We start from the raw sequence: 20549 nt of genomic DNA on the forward strand, positions 1-20549 counted from the left end.
GCCACGTATTTTCTGCCATTCACACAAGCCGCTGGTGCATATCAGCAAAAAAATAAGCAGCAGCGATGAAAACCATCAATCGCTGTAAAATGCTCAGAATGGTTAATAATGGTTAAAATCAGGCCATTCTTTTCCCAACGTTGTGCACTAGGTATCTCCCTCCCCCTCCCTTTTTTCAAATTCCATTGAAGTCTATGGGAACTTTCTGTGTATCTTGGCAAAAGATAGAACAAGGCCTATCTTTTCACACTGCGTGTAAAATCAGCGACTGAAAACGCTTAAGTATGTGCTATTTTTCCTGGCATGATTTTTTTTTTACGTGGCCAAAAATTGTTCATCTGAATAAATACATTGGAATCCAATGCTTTGAATGGTTGCGACTTTTTGGGCGATGTTCTTTTTTTTTTTTAAGCGGCTAAATACCTGCGTAAATATGGTCGTCTGAATAAGGCTTTACAGAGAAGACTCTGGTTTTGGCTTATATTCCCAGTCGTTTTACAAGGCCTCTAAGAAGTTGACTATACTACTCTAAACTCCAAATAAAGCGGAAACAATTGGGCACCTTGTAAAACGGACACCAAAAAGATGTCCAATTTACAATAGAAGTGAATGGTTGCTTTTATTTCTCTTTGGGGTTTCCGTCACAGTTTTCTGCAGCGGTCACGGAAACCCCAGCGGAGTCCCTCAGTGTGCACACTAAGGGCTCCCACACACTTGCGGTTTTTTTTAACATGATTGTCAATGGGACTTTCTAATGTAAAAAACGCAACGCACCAAATTGCGTTGCGTTTTTAACATTAGTAAGTCCAATTGACAATCGCGTAAAAAAAAAAAACTGCAACTGTGTGGGAGCCCTAAGGCCCCCTGTCCACGGCAGGGATTTCACCGGCGGTAAACCGCCGTCAAATCAGGCCGGCTGACGCTTCCCATAGCATCGCTATGGAAAGCACCGGCCCCTGTCCACAAGCGGAGAATCATTGCGATTCTCCGCTCACGGCGGGCAATCCACAGCATGTTGCGAATTGCCCCGATGTTCCACGGTCAGCCTATCTATTAGATAGGGCTGACCGGCGGAGATTCGGCGGTGGCTCCCGCGGTGGGATACCGCATCGCCCATGGTGGAAATGATCCCTAATCAGTTTTTTTCATGTACAGCATAGACAATTATAAACATTTTACAATACTTTTAATTAGCCTATTCTGTACATTTTTTTTCATAGAAGAACTCTATGCAGCTACAAAAAGCCATTGCTAACAAAATGTGTATTCAAGTACTGCATAGCTAAATACAGAGCTCCCATCTGAACTGTGCCTGCACTGGGACCGGCGGGGAGCAGCTTCGAACTGAGGAGGAGAAGCCGTCTGCAGCACAGAATGGCTTCTCCTCACGCTGAGCCAGGACACATTTGATATGAGGCAGGAGTGTTGTAAAACTAAGCGGTGGTAGGAAAGTGGATATAAACTGGTATAATGAAAAAGCTGCAATTAATAAACTGTTATATGGGAAGAACTGTGACTGCACTAGACATGACAGTGCAGAAGGGAGCTCCATAATCAGCTATGCAGTAACTGAATACGGATTTCCCTAGCAATGACTTCTCCTAGCCGCATAGAGGTTTTCTATGAAAAGCGTACAGAATAAGCTTATTAAACATATTTTAAAAATGCTTATAATTGCCTATTAAAAAATGAAATGATAGTTACACTTTAAGTTAAAATGACAAACATTGGGAAAAGTCAATGTGACTATATCTACATGCTGCTATGAGTAAGGGCTGTTTTATATGCATCACCTGATACTACAGGGCAGGCTCAATCACCATATCCCTTAGTAGCATGCAGAAAGCCAGATTGCAATATGAGGGAGCAAAATGTTCAGTGCAGACTCATGTGCAGCCACTCACCTCAACCCAAAATTATGGGAGGTGTTACTGCAGACAACATAGTCTGCACCTGTGAACTGATACCAAGGATGCCAGCCATACATAAGTGTGCCACACAATACAGGAATACAACACCTACTGGCAAAGCAGTGGATTGCCCTGCATTACCACACTGGCAGGGCATCCTGGGCTCCACAGCACATTGAATGCAAAAAATACTGCTAAATGCAGGTGTTAGTTTGCATTTTGTCCAAAACACGTAAACTGACGGGTCACGGCAAGGCCACCACATGTATGTCAGAACCTACGCTATTTCACTAATAGCTAAATAAAATCACAGAGGTGAGAGAAAAAATGTGCAAAGCCAGCTCACAGAAAAAGAGACCAACAATGCATAACTTGATACTGCAGGGCAGGCCCAATCGCCACATCCCCTAGTAGCATGCATAATCTATAATACACATTTGTGAACATGTGCAGCACAAGAACCACGCTCAGCACGGGCACAGGGTGATGTTCACACTGAATGCAATAGTAGTGCACCATGCACTGTAGGACAGTGAGCACCACTCCAGGAAGATGAAAGCCTGTATGTCTCGTCTATGTGGCACAAGAGCACCACGCTCCGCATGGGCGCAGGGTGGCATACACACTGATGGTAATAGTAGTACACCATGGAATGCAGGACAGTGAGCATCACTCCAGGAAGATAGAAGCATGTCCCTTACCTAACAGGGAGGTGAAGGATCCCTGCCTAAAAGCGGAGTCATTGTCCTGATAAGGACAGCCCCATTGTCGTCTTCCTGGGCCCGGCCTATCCCTGTAGGAAACCCTGGAGAGATGAACTGACACCACAAAACAAAATAATAAAGGTAACTAAAAACAACTGAAAGTATTTAGTAGCACTTATCTGAATCGGGAGCAATTCACCCAGCATAGAGGATCAGCACACCAACTGCTCCTCTAGAGAACTGAATAAGCAGTGGGGAGTACAGGGAGAGGTAAGAATATAAAGCTCTGCACACCTGTAGATTGGAAGAGCAATTAGAGAACCACATCCCCAACCTTCTCCCAGGAATGATAAATAGTCAGCATGCACCTATGCAGCATAGAGAGGCAGCAACCAGCTGTCTCTGCAGAATGTGCATTAAGCCTTTTCCTGAATGACAAGGGGACAGGTCTGATCCTCCGTCGAGGCCACCATGCCACAACGCTGTTGCGACCGACAAACCCCGACAGTACCTCCCCTCCAAGGAGGGGCCTCTGAACCCTTAGGTTTTGGTTTACCAGGATTCCATTTCTGAGAACTTTTAACTAAACAGCCTGCGTTGACCTCAACCACTGAACCCACGTCCTCTCCTCAGGACCGTACCCTTGCCAATGCACCAGATACTGCAGTGAGTTTCTTACTCGTCAAGAGTCAATGATGCGGCTGACCTCAAACCAACAAGCCGCAACAATGCCCTTAGGCTGCCTTCACATGGGCAAGAAAATCACGTGATTTTTGAGCGACTCGAGATTGCGAGAAAATGCTGAATTATGAAACCCATGATTTTCAATGACTTCATTTCCATGTGCAATATTTCCTGTCATATGATGTTGCGAGATTTGAAAATCGCTGAATGCTCTGTCGTTCTAGCTTTGCTATTTTTTCTTGCCCATGTTTCCCTATGGATCCTCCAATTTGTCGCATTGTAACGCACAAACTTGCAATGTATGTGTGATGTGGTTTTAACACTAGCAACTCCTGATGTAGTCTATCACGTTAGAAACTGCGCGAGAAATCCCAGGCTGCAGCGATGCAAGATTATTTTTCAGCAAAAAGCATCGCTGACGCTCAAACATTGTATGAGCAAATATGAGATATCCCCGAGAGTTTCTATATCACGCTCGCCCGTGTGAAGTAAGCCTCAGACGGCATTCACATACACAAGATTTTTTTTGCTGAAATTGCTGCCTATCGGCTCCATTCATCTGTTTGGGATGGTTTTGGTGACAAGCATATGCATTTCTACAATCTCCGTCCGGATGAATGGGACAGATACAGAAATGTCTGCAACAAATCTGCTGTGTGTGAATCTGCCCTGACAGCTTTAGATCCGTTTTCTCTGCAGCATATAAAGATATTGCACTGTGCCAATGTGTCAATAATTTTCTGCTATGCATACCCAAGAGCAAGCATTTAATTACACCACTTTAAGCCCAAACTGTAAGTTTTAATGTCAGTTCTGTTTCTTTGATTTTTCTGCTCTTCTCTTTCGACTAGGAGATTTAGTGGTTCGCATGAAGAACGGATTTGGCAGTTCAAAATACAAACCTGTTGACTACCAGCAACTGCATGCATTAACCGAAGCCAAGAAATTAGCATCCTCAAGCATCCAATTAAAGGTACCAGTGTTTCCATACTGTTGTAGTCTATCTACAAAATGCATGATCCTTTAGGGCTCTCTTCTCACTTCTGTTACCTATTTTACTTTGTGTTTCATTGCCCTTCTACAGCAAATTAACAGGCGCTACTCTTTCATCCAGTAAGGAACATAAAATGAGACCACAAAGAGATCTTATACAGTGACTGACAGCTATCTCTGTATGCACGCATTGATTGGACAAACGCCCTATAGAGAACCAGTGTTTCTGGTGGGCAGTACGCCACACAGCTGTGCTACATGCACGTCACACACACAGCACTGCTACATACATTGTTCATCCCATACAACAGGGATCAGAAGCAGCACAGCACTGGAGATGAAGGACCTGTGATGACATCATCGTCACGCTCCGCCCCTGATCACTTGATGGTGACGCTCATCCCAAGTGAATGACTTACATGCTCCGCCCCTGATCACATAACGGTGATGTCATCAAAGGTCCTTCATTGCCAGTGAGGGAGTTACATGCTCCCCCCCTTATCAAATGTTGTCATAAAAGGTCCTTCATCGCCAGTAAGAAAGTTACATGCTCCACCCCTTATCACATGATGTCATCAAAGGTCCTTCATCGCCAGTGAGGGAGTTACATGCTCTGCCCCTTATCACATGATGGTGACATTATCAAAAGTCATGTGCAGATTACAGGCGGACTACAAACCCCATGCAGCCTCAGTTGCTATGGAATACTAACGAACACCTAGCTGGACATCAGCCGTGTGCGTACAGGACCTGTGATGATGTCACATTCATGTGATCAGAGGCGGCGCATGTAACTCCCTCACTGGGGATGAAGGACCTTTGATGATGTCATTGTCATGTGATCAGGGGCAGAGCATGTAAGTCACTCACAAACCCACTCACTCACGCACGGATGGACAGGTTGTTGTTAGTAGTTTGATGGGAGCTGCTGCAAGAAAGCACGCCTCCCTTCCCCTCCTTTAAACCCAATTCATACCCAGCAGGTGCCAGGTGTTTCTCACAGCTTTCACCCGCTGCAAGCAGTCATGGTCAGAGATAGGTCCAATCACAGCTGTTGGACAGCTAAGATCCGCGGTAAGGATTGACAGCAGCTTGAAATCATCTCTATTTCCCTCATTAGCTAAAGTAAACTTTAGTAGAAGTAGAAAGTGTTGTTTGCTCAGGTGGACATGTGTTTATGCATAGAATTATCTGGTGGCAGGATTCCATTGTCTTCTCCCTGCATGAGTAAACAATGTACTCATTATGTATGCAAGCCAAACACAATGAGTACATTGTTTACTCCCTCAAGTCATCAAGCAGCTCAAAAGACTGAAAATTTTTCATTCAAATGGAAAACCAGTGCTAAAGAACAAGTGAATGAATAGTGCACAACTGCCCGCGTTTACTTATAACAATTATTGCTCACTTTTGGCCGTTTGAACTAATTTTGAGCGATAATCACTGCATGTAAATGGGCTTTATGTACTACAGTCTCTTGTCTTTACTTGGCAAACAGGACAGAAAGCTTTTTCAATTCGCTACCCTGCAGTAAGCAGAGGATCACTGTGTAGAGACCTGGCAGTGGGGAGAGTGACCTAGCATGTGTGTCCCCCAGCGCTCAACTCATGAGGTGGACGTACACAATTCTGTACACTGTGAACACCAGGTGGCATCATAATAGGGAAGTTACTGTTAGAACACTTCACTAATATCATATTTAATCAGCCATTTTGGGGGGTTTCGATTTTTTTCTTCCTCACATTTCAAGAGCTATAACTTTTTTTATTTTTCCATCGACATGGCTATATAAGGGATTATTTTTTGTGGAACAAGTGGTATTTTTAAGGGTCCCATCTAATCTACCATATAACCATATAATGTACTGGAAAACTTTTATAAATTTATAAATGATGTAAAATGGGCAAAATAGCCAAATGGAACATTTTTCAGGGGTTTTTGTGATATTCATGGTATGGTGAAAGCGACATGTTAACTGCATTCTACGAGTCGGTACGATTATGATGATACTATGTTTAAAGATTTTTGTTTTAGTTTTTTTTTACTTTTTAAAAAGAAAAACCCTTTAATTAAAAGACTTAATATGTTAAATATATGACAGCTCTAGTAGCCTTCACTGAATACAGGGATGCCATGGCAACATCGTCACCCCACGATCACGTCACAGGGGGCTGATTGTGAGTCGGAGTAGAACACACCCCTCTGGCTAATGCCTCTTTAAAAATCATGCATTGCATTTCTGCTGCAAGCAGGTTAGCCTCTACCCCGACTATAAGCCCTAGCTGCACTGCAAAAAATAAAGGAATAGTTATCTAAAAAGCTCGGTCCGGCTCCTCCCGCTGCTCTCCAGAGCTCTGCCATGCGTCCTGCAGTCCTCGCTCACCCACAGAAGATCACTTCCTGGTTGCGGGATTCATAGATCCCTCCTCCAGGAAGCGATGGCTCTGATTGGTACTCAAGCGCTGCTCAGCCAACCAATACAGCGCTGGATGAACCAATGCGATGGACCCAGTCTGAGCCTTTTAGGTTAGTATTCTTCTTTTTGAGTACAGCTAGGGCTTATTTTTTGGGTAGGGCTTATTTTCTAATGTTAAAGTCGCATCACATCGCATGAAAACCGCAACTTTGTGCATTGTGGTGCAACAAAAGCAAAGGCTCCATTGGGAAACATGGGCTACAAAACAAAAAACGCCAATCGCTGCAATATAGAACATGCCACGATTTTTTTTCTCGCAAGATAGCATCAGAGAAAACATTGCTAGTGTGAAGTAACCCATTGGAAAGCATGAGCTTCACATACACATGTTTTCTCCCGTGTAAAAGTGGCCTAACATCTTACTTACCGAGGGGAATTCACAATGAATGTAAGCTGTCAAACAGCCATGATCTGAGCTAGCTCCAATGGCAGCTGTTTGCGGCTGGTGTCAGGGGCAAAGGGGTTAAGTAAATTGAACCTGTGGTTGTATCTATAGCACCCTAGAGACAAAAATGCCATTGATGTAGTCCTGCTTCGCTAATTAGCTGATTGAGACATTCAATTAGCATAATGGAAGATATGATAGACTTTAGTTTTTAGTATCCTTTTACAAGGCTTGTCCCACCGATCGAAGTAATCCCCCTCCAGGATAGGAATAACCTGCTGATCGGTGCGGGTTTGAGCATTTGGCTATGCATGGCAGCGCCGTTGAAACAGATGGATCATTAGTGCTGTGCAATTGTCGCTCTGGTCATTGAAGGATACACAAGACCACTGTTCTCCGGATCCGTGGGGGTCTCAGCGGTCTGATCCCACCGATCAGCTAGTCATCCCCTATTCTGTGAATAGGGAATACATTATTTTGGTGGGGCAAGCCCTTTAACTAATCTGATGTAATCCTGACAAACCGGAACTACTAGGTCTTCTCATCATGTCGTCCTTCAGCGGACATAAGTTTTTGGATGGCGGAATTACCTGTCATCTCTTCCAGATCGCATGTCCATGTGTCAATGTCACTAGCAGTCCTTCGAGGGTTCGGCCCTGGGCTCCCTGCACAGATTTGTAATTTCATCCACTTTAGCACAGCTCAGCACTCACGCCTCCTGCTCTGCAGAACTGGGAATATATACCCATTACTCTATCTAATCCTCAGGCAGTGATTATGCCATATGCTCATAAAACTAGCAGTTATAGAGGTCAAGCTACGAACTACTTCTATAGAAATTAGCAAAATCCGATCATTATAAGGAGGGCATGCTATAATTACACTGTAGGTTTACTTCTTCCAGAAGGGACATAGTTAATAAGGGGCCTTGTTGTTAGACTTTGTCTTATGTCATTCACAAGTAGTAATTGGTGGATTATTATATTCAGTCTCTGCACACTTGATCATTATTTCACAATTTAACCATTGATCCATCATATAATAGAAATGGCAGGTCTGTGTACATTATATTTAGTCTATGATGGATATAAAGGGCTACAGCGATCAAACACGGCGCCTCCATGTGACACATACACTGCATCGCCTTCTTCGTAAATCGTTACCAGCATGGCAAAAATGTAGAGCTTCCTTCACTTCTCACATAGGTGAAGATTTTCTAGTATGAATGTACCAGTCACCCACTAAATGGCCCCTTAGGCTGGTTTTACACGCGCGTCAAAGTTGCATGAGATATGTGCGTTGCGAGACGCACAAATCTTGCACAAATATCTTTTCAATGGGGTCATACACATGAGGGATGTTTTCCCACATGGCACCACGATGCGATGCAGGAAACAAATCGCGGTATGTTCTATCTTGTGCTGTTTTCATTGGGATCAGCGGCAGCATCGCACCATGTGCATGGTGCACGCGCTGCGATCTGAGGTCTCCCATTGAAAACAATAGGAGAAACTCTGCGATGGGCTGACAGGCACACTGGAGTTTCCCTGCATTCCCGAAGTGATACAAGGCTGTTTTGCCATGAAAACGCCTCGCATGCATGGAGATTTCACAGAGTGGAGAGTGCAAAATGGGGGCTGGATTCATGGCCATATATCGCGCTTGCCCATGTGAAGTTAGCCTTAAAGCGTACCTGAATTTTCAACAGGTTTTCTAAAATATAATAGGTTCTCCTTGTCATTTGATGCTGTTTGCGCTAATTCATTTTTTTAAATTTCTACCTTTGAGCTGGTCTTCCCCATTTTTCTGCTGCCCTGTTATTTTCAATCCACTTTCAGGGAAAGGGCGTGTAGCAAGCTTATCATCTTGCCAGTAGTTCACTGTCCTGTACTTCCTTTCTCTCAATTCCCATGCTGCATTGCACTGTCTGTAGCTCAGCTGGGAGGCAGTATCAGAATGTTCACCCCCCTGCTTTCCCAGACTGATTGTAGAATTTGGGCATTCAGAGACATTCTGGCCTAATGGTTAGTGAACGCAATATAATGTGCGCATATACATGTGCTGTAACAGCTGGATAGGCAGAGATTGTGGATATTATTTACACAGTGTATGCAGATCTGTTAGCTTGTGAGTGCAGGGAAGCTGAGCCTGTGAATATAGTTCTTCTCCCACAGCTAAGCAAACGTGCTACCGCCACACTTACTACAGAAACTCAATACTTAACAACAGACAGTGGATTGCAGAAGTGCTAGAAGGGAGACCACTAGTGGCAATCACTTCAAACTTGATTTACAATGGTAAAACAACATTTTTAACATTGAAGTGTCTTGGGAGTCCAGTAATACCACAATTTTACAGCACTTTTAGCGACTCAGACGCAGCTACCAATTGAAATGTAAAGATGTAGCATTTTTTTTCAACTTGCGTCTTCCCCACTTCAGTGGTGCCCTAGGTGCCTGCGTACTCTACTTACCCCCTATCACAATGCAGGTGAACGGGGGGGGGGGGGGGGGAGGGCACAAAGAGGAAACCAACAGAAGTATGTTTGGACACATATTTAGCTGCTATTTTTGCTATTTTCTCTTTATAATACTTCTTGACCATAAAACATTTAGAAGTAGCCATCCGTCATAAGCGATGTTCAGAAAGTTCATGAAACCTGGCAGTCAAGTGATCTGGAGTCCAACGCCAATGTTATTTGTCAACGGTAAAATACGACTTATAGTTCCCATAATACTGCTGAACAGCATTTGCTACAAACTAGCGAATACCAACAAAAATACATTCAAAGTAAGAATTTCAAGTTATTCTCACATTTTTAGCTTTGTCCAGTTGTATTTCATAAGGGAGTTGCATAAAAGTGAACCCCAAAAACAATAATATAAAAAAAAGTGGTGGAACATAATGTGACAGCCACAAGGTACCCTTAGGGATTGTTAGAGACAGACTGCATGCCCTGCAATCACCATGTGTGCACTAGATCTCAGTGATCACGTATACCAGTGATCACGTATCCCATGGCTTTGCACATGAGCTTGTAGGATTTTGACTACATTATATATATCGTTGTAGATTAGCAGCCTTTGTGTAAGTGTAAATCCGTCAGTAGGGTCCATGATGTTTTTGACAGTTGCATTTTAGGCTCCTCTGTAGTTTCATAAAGGGTCACTGCAGCAAAAACACATTTTTCTATCCCTGCACCCCTCACCTGATTTCCTGGCACACTTTGTACAGCATCACATGAGCAGCTAGAGCCAGTACCATCTCTGCCGGCTGGGAGGACACTGTAATTATCATTACTTTCTATATTCACCTCCGTAAGTTAACGACCATAAGTATACAGTCAGGAGGCTGAACCATGATCTCTTTTATTATAGCTGTGTGATAGGAGCCACTACTCATCAGCAGTAATTTTGATAGGAGTTTCTGTGCATCCCTCTGAAGAGCTTGTGTTGTAGGGTCCTTCACATGGCAATTATGCTGACTGAAACACTGACCTTTTGGGACAACGTAAAGCCAAGTAAATCTCAGGTGGTCAGAATGAGATCACATGACCCACCTAAAGAGAAGGACTCCAGGAAGTTTAAGATAGAAATAAATAAGCAAAGTAATACTAACCAACATAATTAAAGTCCAGTCCCGGGGACAAAATTTGTCCTGATACTGGTGGAGGAGTCCTGTGGCCCTTCATTCTTTCAGGACGGTGGCACTACCCAGTTCACACTGTATTTCTGTAGTCGCAGTGACTTCACACTGCTCTGATGGACCAGATTAGTGTCCTAGATTACCAATGCACTGTGTACATGGGGGAGTCTGAAAAGTGTGGCAGCCATCTTGGAAGAACAAAGAAGAACCAATGGATCGGGGAGAGATTGACACAAAGGCAGAGTCCCAGGTAATAATACTCCCTTCCTCTGGTCCATGGACAAATTGTGCCCTGTGATCGGAGGGTAACAATAATATGAATTGAGGAAAACTGTTTTCTGGATATGTCCCTATATGAATGGGCTATAAGGTGTATTGTAAAGTCTTCTGTCGAAGGTATATAGCGGAAGGATTTCCCTGTCTTAGAAGGGCTACAACATATGCCACTATATGCTCATACAGGGTGAAGTCCTGAGACGGATCCGACGTGGTAACTCAGTACTGATGGCTTGTATTGGAATAACAATAGTGTTCATGAATAGGAAGACATGGATGCTCTACACGATGGTCGGCGCATGGCCCCTGGGGGCCCCAAAACATAGATTTCAGTGTTGGCTGTGTATTACGCATATACCTTTTATGTAGGCGATACACAGCACCCAGCAAATATGCGTATGCACTGCGTAATTTATGCACCCATATAGAATCTAATGGTTAGTATTACATGAATAATACGCACTAAAATAGAGCATGCTGCGTTTTCTTTTCTCATAACGTAATACGCGCACGCGTGAAAAACGGAGGTCTGAATGGCCCAATGTAAATCAATGGGATTTTAGCACTGCGTATTATGTGTGTAAAAAATAAGTACGTAAAATATGCTTTTCTGAGTGAATCCTTAAGGTGGATTCACACGTGCATACGTGTATTTGCACGCGCATGAGCGCATCATTTTTACAAAACAAATGTTACTTTTTTATACACACATCAGCGTATTTTACTGTACTCGTTGGGCACACAAGTCATGCTCATTTGTGCGCGCAAAAAAATACGCACCGATTCTCTTAGCCATAATTAATCAAATGAGTTCAATATGCAGTGTTTCATGCAACTCCTAGCGTATTTTGGACGCATTTGCACATCTCCATTGACTTCTATGGGGACTTTTGGTACGCAGGAAAATAAAGCATGCTGTGCTTTTTTGTGTGTGACTGAAATTCACAGAAAACACAGGCGCATGTGAACAAACCCATTGAAATCAATTTGTTCTATTCACTGCAAAGTTGAAGAGTAGCATGTGAGAAGCAGAAATCCGCTTTCCGAATCTTTCAAAGTCCGTGGGACCGCTGCTACGACTGAAGTAAGGAAAGTGTACTTGACGTGTCCAAGTAATCCATTGTTATTTCAATATAACATAGTGTGTTAGGCTGAAAAAAGACAAATGTCCATCCAGTTCTGTCTATTATCTCCCCCGCCCCTTGTTGATCCAGAGGAAGGCAACAAAACTCCAATGAGGCAGAAGTCAATTTACCCCAAATATCCCTCTATTAACAGCCTATTCTGACTATTTAATGTCTATATCCTGTAATATCCTTCCGCTCTAAAAAGGCATCTAGTCCCCTCTTAAACTCCTCTATCGAGTTCGCCATCACCACACCCTCAGGCAGAGAGTTTCACAGTATCACTGCTCTTACAGTAAAGAACCCTCTTCTTTGTTGGTGATGAAACCTTCTTTGCTCTAAACGTAGAGAAGCCCCCCTGTTACCGTCGCAGTCCTAGATAGGACACCAATAGGATCAATTGTCTTTTACTACACCCCGTATAGCCACCAGTAGTCTCTAGTCAAGAAAAAAAACACGTGGTACGGATGTAGCAAATGTTAAATTTGACATTTTATGCGTTAAAACTCAGCTGCTTCTACATCATTGTTGGGGTTTTTTTGCCTTCCTCTGAATCAACATTGGGGGGGTAATAGACTGAACTGGGTGGACATGTCTTTTTTCGGTCTTACATACTATGTTACTATGTATGCTACTATGTTACAATGTAGTACAATAGTGTAAACCGAGTTATCATGATGCAGCAGTCATGTTAATGATTGCTACACCCGTACTTGTCTTTTCACTGTATCCCTTTGTACGGAATAGCGGAATTTACAACACTCTTTTATACAGCCGGAAAAGAAAAGTATATTGACACATAGCGGCTCACCGTTTGTCAGAAGGACACCCTCGTGGCAGACAGCGGCTGATGGGGTCCTACGGATAGAACAATACATTTGACAAGGGGTCTTTTAGATAAGTGGAAAGTAAACATGATACAAAGCCTAGAACACAAAAGTCGCCCATAGCAACCGGTTATTGGCCTTCATAATAAATAAGTGCTTTTCTCATTTGCAGTAGAGATGCATTCAAGCCTGGAACCCGCTGAGAAAGGAAGCAGTTTATGTAAACCATACATCAAAGCCTGTGGAAAGCGTTCCTACATATTTAATGACCTCTAATATGAGGGACTCGTGCGCACTTTCGTTTCATTTCTTATCTTATTAGTATTTTGGAAATGCTAATATCCGGCGAGCGCTATAACCGCCCAGGTGTCGCTGTACCTGCTTATAAATGCAGTCATTATTATGCATCGGGCTGAGATGATATCAGTCCTAAACACATAGTAGACATTAATCAGGGAAAAACAGGCATTTCTGTTATCTGCAAGACAACTAAAACCGTCTTGTAGACGTCTTGCAGTACCATCTTTCTGTTAGTCTCCATCTTTGACCTGAGCGACAGAGTTTGTTAAAGCGAATGTATCACCTATGTATTTTTCTAAATTAATTAAAACCAGATAGTGAAAGATTTCCAATTTTTCTATTTTTCTGATTTATTCTATTGTTGTCCATGACTAAGCAGGCGGCCATCTTGCCTGAGCTGCTGTTAACGGAATTTAGAGATTTGCTTTACAGCAGATCTCATAGGCCAGTCACACAATGAACAAGAGGTTGCTCATTGATTTTTATCAGAACGTGTTGTAGATATGCTCTGTGACTTGTGCAGGGAGGGGAGGAGGTGAGCTGTGACTATAACTTACTGTGAATGGTGGATCTTGTTTTTTCTATATACAGGTGTTAGCTTTCATTGTAAGCATGCCTGTAATGATAATGAGATGACTACTGAAAACTTTTCTGTACAGAAAAGAAAGTGTCAGACTGAATAGTCAGTTTGGTGAAAACTGATTTTACGATTTGGGTATGCTCTGGGACCTGTGCAGAAGTCATTATGCAGAGAGGGGGAGGAGGTGAGCTTTTACATCACCTATTGGAAATGGTGGATCCTGTGTTATCTATATAAAGTGGATATAAAAAGTCTACATATCACTGTTAGGCCTCAGTCACACGGGCGCATCGGCACCCGTACACCGGCGGCGATGCGCCCGTGTGACTGACACCAGCAAACGGACGTACCTGAAGACGGCCTTCTCTCTGCAGCGGCGGGAGGAAGAACATGTGACTGGCTGCATTGCCGGTCATGTGTTCTATGATCAGCGCTGGAGAGAGACGGCCGTCTTCAGGTACGTCCGTCTTCTAACTGTCAGTCACACGGGCGCATCGCCACCGGTGTATGGGTGCCCATGCGCCCATGTGACTGAGGCCTAAAAATGCAATGATTTTGTCATGTTAAAAGATGCGACACAGATGAGTCAGATTTTTTTCCACCTTTAATGTGACCCGTTATCTGTACAATTCCATCGAAAAATAAAATGAACAAAACTTAAAAATAATTCCTTCCGGAATTTTGGGGCCGCAAATCCACCTGCCGCTGATAATCCCAGTTTTAGCCAGCCATGTAGCCGAGATGTCTCAGAAATCTCGTTCACACGGGACAGTGAATCCGTCGTGGCAAAGCCGTCAAAAGCCGGCCCTGCACCGCGGATTCACTGGCCGCAGCATGTCCATTTTTTTTATTCCTCTGCGGCCGCGCTCTCCTCTATTGGAGCGCCGGCTGAAGCGCAAGAGCAAGCTGCCAGGCTGCTTCAAAACCCGTGGCTAAGTGCCGTGGGTTTTGAAGCAGCACTTTTCCCGGCAGAAATCTTGCGGTTTTCACTGCGGCCAAACCGCGAGATTTCCACCGGGAGTCCAGTTTGTGAGAACCCAGCCTTATAGTTGGGGATGTGGTTGTGTTCAGAATTAGCCAATCACATATAAACTGTTGATAAATAGTAGTCAGTACTCCGCTGCCATTATTTACAGGGATTGTGAATTACCCCATATAAAGTTCTGCTCTTCTAGGAGGATTTTATTGACATTTTCTTACAGCACATCAAAGGGGTCTGATTGTTGGAAAGTATCAGTCAGGAGAAGGGGGCCAAATATTTCCAAGACATTACATATACCATGGGACACAGTAAAGAAGGTCATCAGAAGTGGATTATTTTTGGCACAGCAGTGACATTACCAAGAACTGGATGGCCCTCAAAAATTGATGAAGAGACCAGAAGAACATTGGTTCAGGAGGCCTACAGTGACAGTAAAGGAGCTGCAGGAGTTTCTGGCAAGTATTGGTTGTGTAGTGGTGCATGTGACAACCATCTCTCATATTCTTCATATATCTGGGCTGTGGGGTGGGGGGCAAGATGGATGCCTTTTCTAACAAGGAAAAACACCCAGGTCTGGCTATGTTTTGACCAAACTACATCAAGTCTGTCAAACATATGTAGGGGAACCTGTTATGGTCGGAGGAGACCAAGGGGGGACTTTTTGGACATAATTCCAAAAGTTATGTTTGGTGCAAAGTCAACACTGCGCATCGCCACAAGACCACCAGACCCGCAGTGAAGATGGTGGAGGCAGCATTGTGCCTTGGGACTATTTTTATGCTGCTGGAACTGGGGCTTTAGTCAAGGTGGAGAGAATTATGAACAGATCCAAATATCAGTCCATTTTGGCAGAAAACCTCCAGGTCTCGACTGCAAAGATGAAGAGGAATTTCACTTTTTAGCACAACGACGCAAAGCAGACCTCCAAATCAACACAGAAAAATTTTTGGAATGGTCCAGCCAGAGCGCAGACCTGAATCCCATCATGAGTGACCTGAAGAGGGCGCTACACATGAGATGCTCTCACAGTTGGGCATATTTGGAGCACTTTTGCAAGAAAGAGTGGGCAAAGATTACTAAATCAAGATGTGCCATACTGATCGATGCCTACCCAAAAAGACTGAATGCTGTCATAAAATGAAAAGGTGTATTAATAGAGATGAGCGAACCTACTCGGCCACGCCGTGGGTGAGTGGGGGGTTGCAGCGGGGAGTGGGGGGAGAGGGAGAGAGAGAGGGCTCCCCCCTGTTCCCCGCTGCTACCCCCCGCTCCGCCACGCCGCCCCCCGAATCTTTTCACCTGAGTACGGAAGTACTCGAAAATCGCGGTGCTCGATCGAGTAGGTTCGATCATCTCTATGTATTAACAAAATATTTGTTTTGGGGAATGCATATTTATGCAACCACATTATTTTTATTTTTTTTTTCACCCTAAAAAATTTCAGCTTGCTTTTCAATGGAATTGTACAAATAATGGGTCACATTAAGGCCTCCTTCCCACGAGCGTGACGGGCTCCGCCGCGTAATATTCCGCAGTGAAGCCCGTCACGGCGCCCCCCAGAGACCCCATACTTACCAGCGGAAGATAGCATGAAGACGCTTCCCCGCCCACCGCCGTCGCGTCATGTGACACGCCCACCGCGTCACATGACGCGGCCGGCCGTGTCACGTGACGCGCCGGCCGCGTCATATGATGCGCGGCGGTAGGCGGGGAAGCGTTTTTTCACGCTATCTTCCGCTGGTTGCAGCGGGAGATAGCGTGAACGGACGGCTTCCATTGACTGCAATGGAAGCCGTCAGCGCGTACACCCGCGGCAAATAGAACATGCTGCGGGTGAGAACGGGAGATTTCACGGTGCGTAATTCCGCGGTGGAATTGCGCATCGTGAGCATTGTGCTATTAGGTTCAATAGAACCTAATAGCAGGGGGCAACGCAGCGGATTTTTGCCGCGGATTTACGCGGCGTAAATCCGTTCGTGGGAAGGAGGCCTAAATCTTTGTTGGATTTTTTAACATGACAAAAACATGGCGTTTTAACAAGGGTGTGTAGACCTTTAATACCCACTATATAGGTGTCACCTTTCATTGTAATCCCACCTGTGATGACAATAAGATGACCACTGAAAAGTTTTCTCTACAGAACAGGACTTGTTAAACTATTATTTGGCCTAGTTTTCAGTGGGAAAAGTGTAGAATTTTAGGATCTTTTTAAAAATATAGATCGTGACAAAATAAAGACCCATTTAGACACAACGATTATCGTTCAAAATTCGCTTATCTTCCATCTTTAAAGCGATAATCGTGCACATTTAAACGGCAAGATGATCACTCAAAATCCGCTCAAACAGCAGTTTGAGGGTGAAGTCACACGAACGTATATCGGCTCGGTTTTCACGCCGAGCCGATATACGTTGTCCTCGTGTGCAGGGGGGAGGATGGAAGAGCCAGGAGCAGGAACTGAGCTCCCGCCCCCCTCTCTGCCTCCTCTCCGTTCCTCTGCATTATTTGCAATGGGGAGAGGTGGGACGGGGGCGGGGCTAATTCTCGGAACTTAGCTCCGCCCCCCACCCACCTCTTCCCATTACAAATAGTGCAGGGGGGCGGAGAGGGGGCCGGGAGCTCAGTTCCTGCTCCTGGCTCTTCTATCCTCCCCCCCCTGCACACGAGGACAATGTATATCGGCTCGGCGTAAAAACCGAGCCGATATACGTTCGTGTGACTTCACCCTGAGTGACAGTTTTGAGCGTTCACTTTGCATAAGCTGTTAAGTAGCTAATTACTACTTAACAGCTTATTAGTGTGTAAATGAAGGCTCACACTGTATACAGAAGACAAGCGAGACCACTATCTTTTCTATACAGCTGTTCTCTTCTCAGAGTGTTCAGCTGTCTTTTGTATAAAGCTGTTTTCTTCTCGGAGCACACAGCTGTTATGCAGTTGAGCGCTCCGAACTGCGGGGTATGCAGAAGACAAGCAGGACCGCTTGTCTTCTGTATACAACTGTTTTCTTCTCGGAGTGCACAGCTGGTATACAGCTGTGCGCTCCGAGCGGGGTATGCAGAAGAGAGGCTGGGCTGCTTGTCTTCTGCATACTGGTGATTTGTTCTCCAAGCGGGATACCAGCTAAAACAATAAGGCTCATCGCTGACTTTTAGCAAGCTAGAAGTCAGCTATCAGCGAAAAGTGCACAGCGGCGGCGCATTTAGACACAACGATTCTCGCTCAAAAGATGGAAGATGAGCGAATATTGAGCGATAATCATTGTGTCTAAATGAGCCTTAAAGGGGTTGTCCCGCGGCAGCAAGTGGGTCTATACACTTCTGTATGGCCATATTAATGCACTTTGTAATGTACATTGTGCATTAATTATGAGCCATACAGAAGTTATAAAAAGTTTTTCACTTACCTGCTCCGTTGCTGGCGTCCTCGTCTCCATGGTTGCCGTCTAATTTTCGCCGTCTAATGGCCAAATTAGACGCGCTTGCGCAGTCCGGGTCTTCTTATCTTCTCAATGGGGCTCCGTGTAGCTCCGTGTAGCTCCGCCCCGTCACGTGCCGATTCCAGCCAATCAGGAGGCTGGAATCGGCAATGGACCGCACAGAAGAGCTGCGGTCCACGGAGGGAGAAGATCCCGGCGGCCATCTTCAACCGGTAAGTAAGAAGTCACCGGAGCGTGGGGATTCAGGTAAGCGCTGTGTGGTGTTCTTTTTTAACCCCTGCATCGGGGTTGTCTCGCGCCGAACGGGGGGGGGGGGGGGGGGTTGAAAAAAAAAAAAAAGCCGTTTCGGCGCGGGACAACCCCTTTAAGTCTCCAGAAGTTCTCTAAAAATATGTTTAACATAAAAACTTGATTTAATACAATAGGACATTCCCTTTTAGAAGGGCAGTTTGGCTTTGTTAGTCATCGTTGTACACATAGACAAAGGAGCCTAAGCCCCTCCCCTTTTGCCAGACTTATTGCTTCACAAGCTATAGCACTGGAGAGGGCAAAACTAAACAGAAGACATAAATAGACTTATTTTCTGTGGTACAGAACAAGACTGTGGACTGGGAGGATAGTGCTTTTTAGTATATGTGTATTTTTTCTTAGCTTTATTGTTTATGTAGAAGTTCAATGTGATGCAGAAGAACATTGTCTTATGAACATGTATGGAGGAGGTCGCTCTGTCCTCGTTCTGTCTCATGCTATTTCTCTTCAAAGGAATTGAAGATTCCAGAATAGGAAAGTGAACTCCAAATTAAGTGACTGAAGAGACAAGAGAATTACATCCAGAGTTACTGCTGTAACCTTGCAGTATAATTGGGTATCACGGTAATTAGCGATGTCTTTCACATTGGGCCAGCAGCCAGTTATAGTAAACATGATTTCCAGAGGGTTTTCTGTCCGTTGCTTTGTCTTCAGCAATTATCCTGTGTATCCTTAGAAAGAGCCAGACTTATAGCAAGTCTAATTAGTTTTCTTATGTTGGGATGTGTAATATTTCTTACTTAGTTTTTTCTCACTTTTATATACCCTAATCCTTTTTTTTAATAGTTTGTTGGCTGCTTTGCCCCAGCTATAACAAGAACTAAGCATAAACCTAAAGGGATTGTATCACCTATGTTTTTTTTTACTTCTTAAAACCAGGTGGTTAAACATTTTTGTATTTTCCAGTCTGTTTTTACTTTCTGGTTTTAGATTTGTTTATTTTATTTATTATACATGACTGTGGAGGCCACCATCCTGCCTAAGCTGCAGTTAACAGCTTTTAGAGATGTGCTTTACAGCAACCTCCTGGGCCATAGATGCAATGGACAAGGGAGGAACCATTGATTTCCATGAGAGAGTGTTCTAGGTATCCTCTGTGACCTGTATACAGAGGTCAGCATGCAGGGAGCGGAACAGTCCCACTTTGGGACCCTGTGTCCTGCTTTTCCCCGGGACCCCAGCGGAACAGCCATTTGGCCTGCTTTCGGGACATTTGGTTGCCATTAAAGTGATTACCAGCTGGGGTGCCGCAGCTCCCCAGCTGCTAATCACTCTGCTGCACTGCTGCTAGAGGCACACGCTCACAGCAGTATGTGCATCCGGGATCTTCCTCCCCTGACCTCTTCTCCTTAGTTCCATAGGAGGAGAGGAGAAAGGAGTAGGTGCTGCTGCGTGCGCACACACCTCCACCCACAGCAGTGCTGAGAAGAGGAGCAGTGACGCTGTGAAGACAAGGAGAAAGTAAGTATATTGGGGGCTCTATTACTACTTTGGCCACTGTGAGGGTCAGCATTATTACTGAGGCCACTGTGGGGATCAGAATTACTACTGAGGCCACTGTGGGGATCAGAATTACTACTGAGGCCACTGTGGGGGTCGCTATTACTACTGAGGCCACTGTGGGGGTCGCTATTACTACTGAGGGCCACTGGGGGGGGGGGCTTTTACTACTTAGGGCTACTGTGCAGGTCAGCATTACTACTAGGGCCACTGTGGGGGTCTCTATTACTACTGAGGCTACTTTGGAGGTTATCATTACTACTGGAGCCACGGTGGGGATCAGTATTACTACTGAGGCAACTGTGGGGAACAGCAGTACTACTGAGGCCACTGTGGGGGTCACTATTACTACTGATTAACACTGTGGGGTTCAGCATTACTACTGGGGCCACTGTGAAGGTCACTATTTCTACCG

General features: G+C 44.6%; 1 protein-coding gene across 1 annotated transcript in view; it reads left to right on the forward strand.

The window, feature by feature from the left end:
* Positions 1-20549, forward strand: part of CCDC148 (coiled-coil domain containing 148) — a 185407-nt gene that overhangs the window by 36920 nt on the left and 127938 nt on the right. The window contains exon 3 of the mRNA XM_066575998.1: positions 4150-4271. Within this exon, the coding sequence (XP_066432095.1) occupies positions 4150-4271 (122 nt within the window). The remainder of the gene's footprint in view (positions 1-4149; positions 4272-20549) is intronic.

Source organism: Eleutherodactylus coqui, chromosome 8 (genome assembly GCF_035609145.1).
Source record: "Eleutherodactylus coqui strain aEleCoq1 chromosome 8, aEleCoq1.hap1, whole genome shotgun sequence".
NCBI classification, from domain to species: domain Eukaryota; kingdom Metazoa; phylum Chordata; class Amphibia; order Anura; family Eleutherodactylidae; genus Eleutherodactylus; species Eleutherodactylus coqui.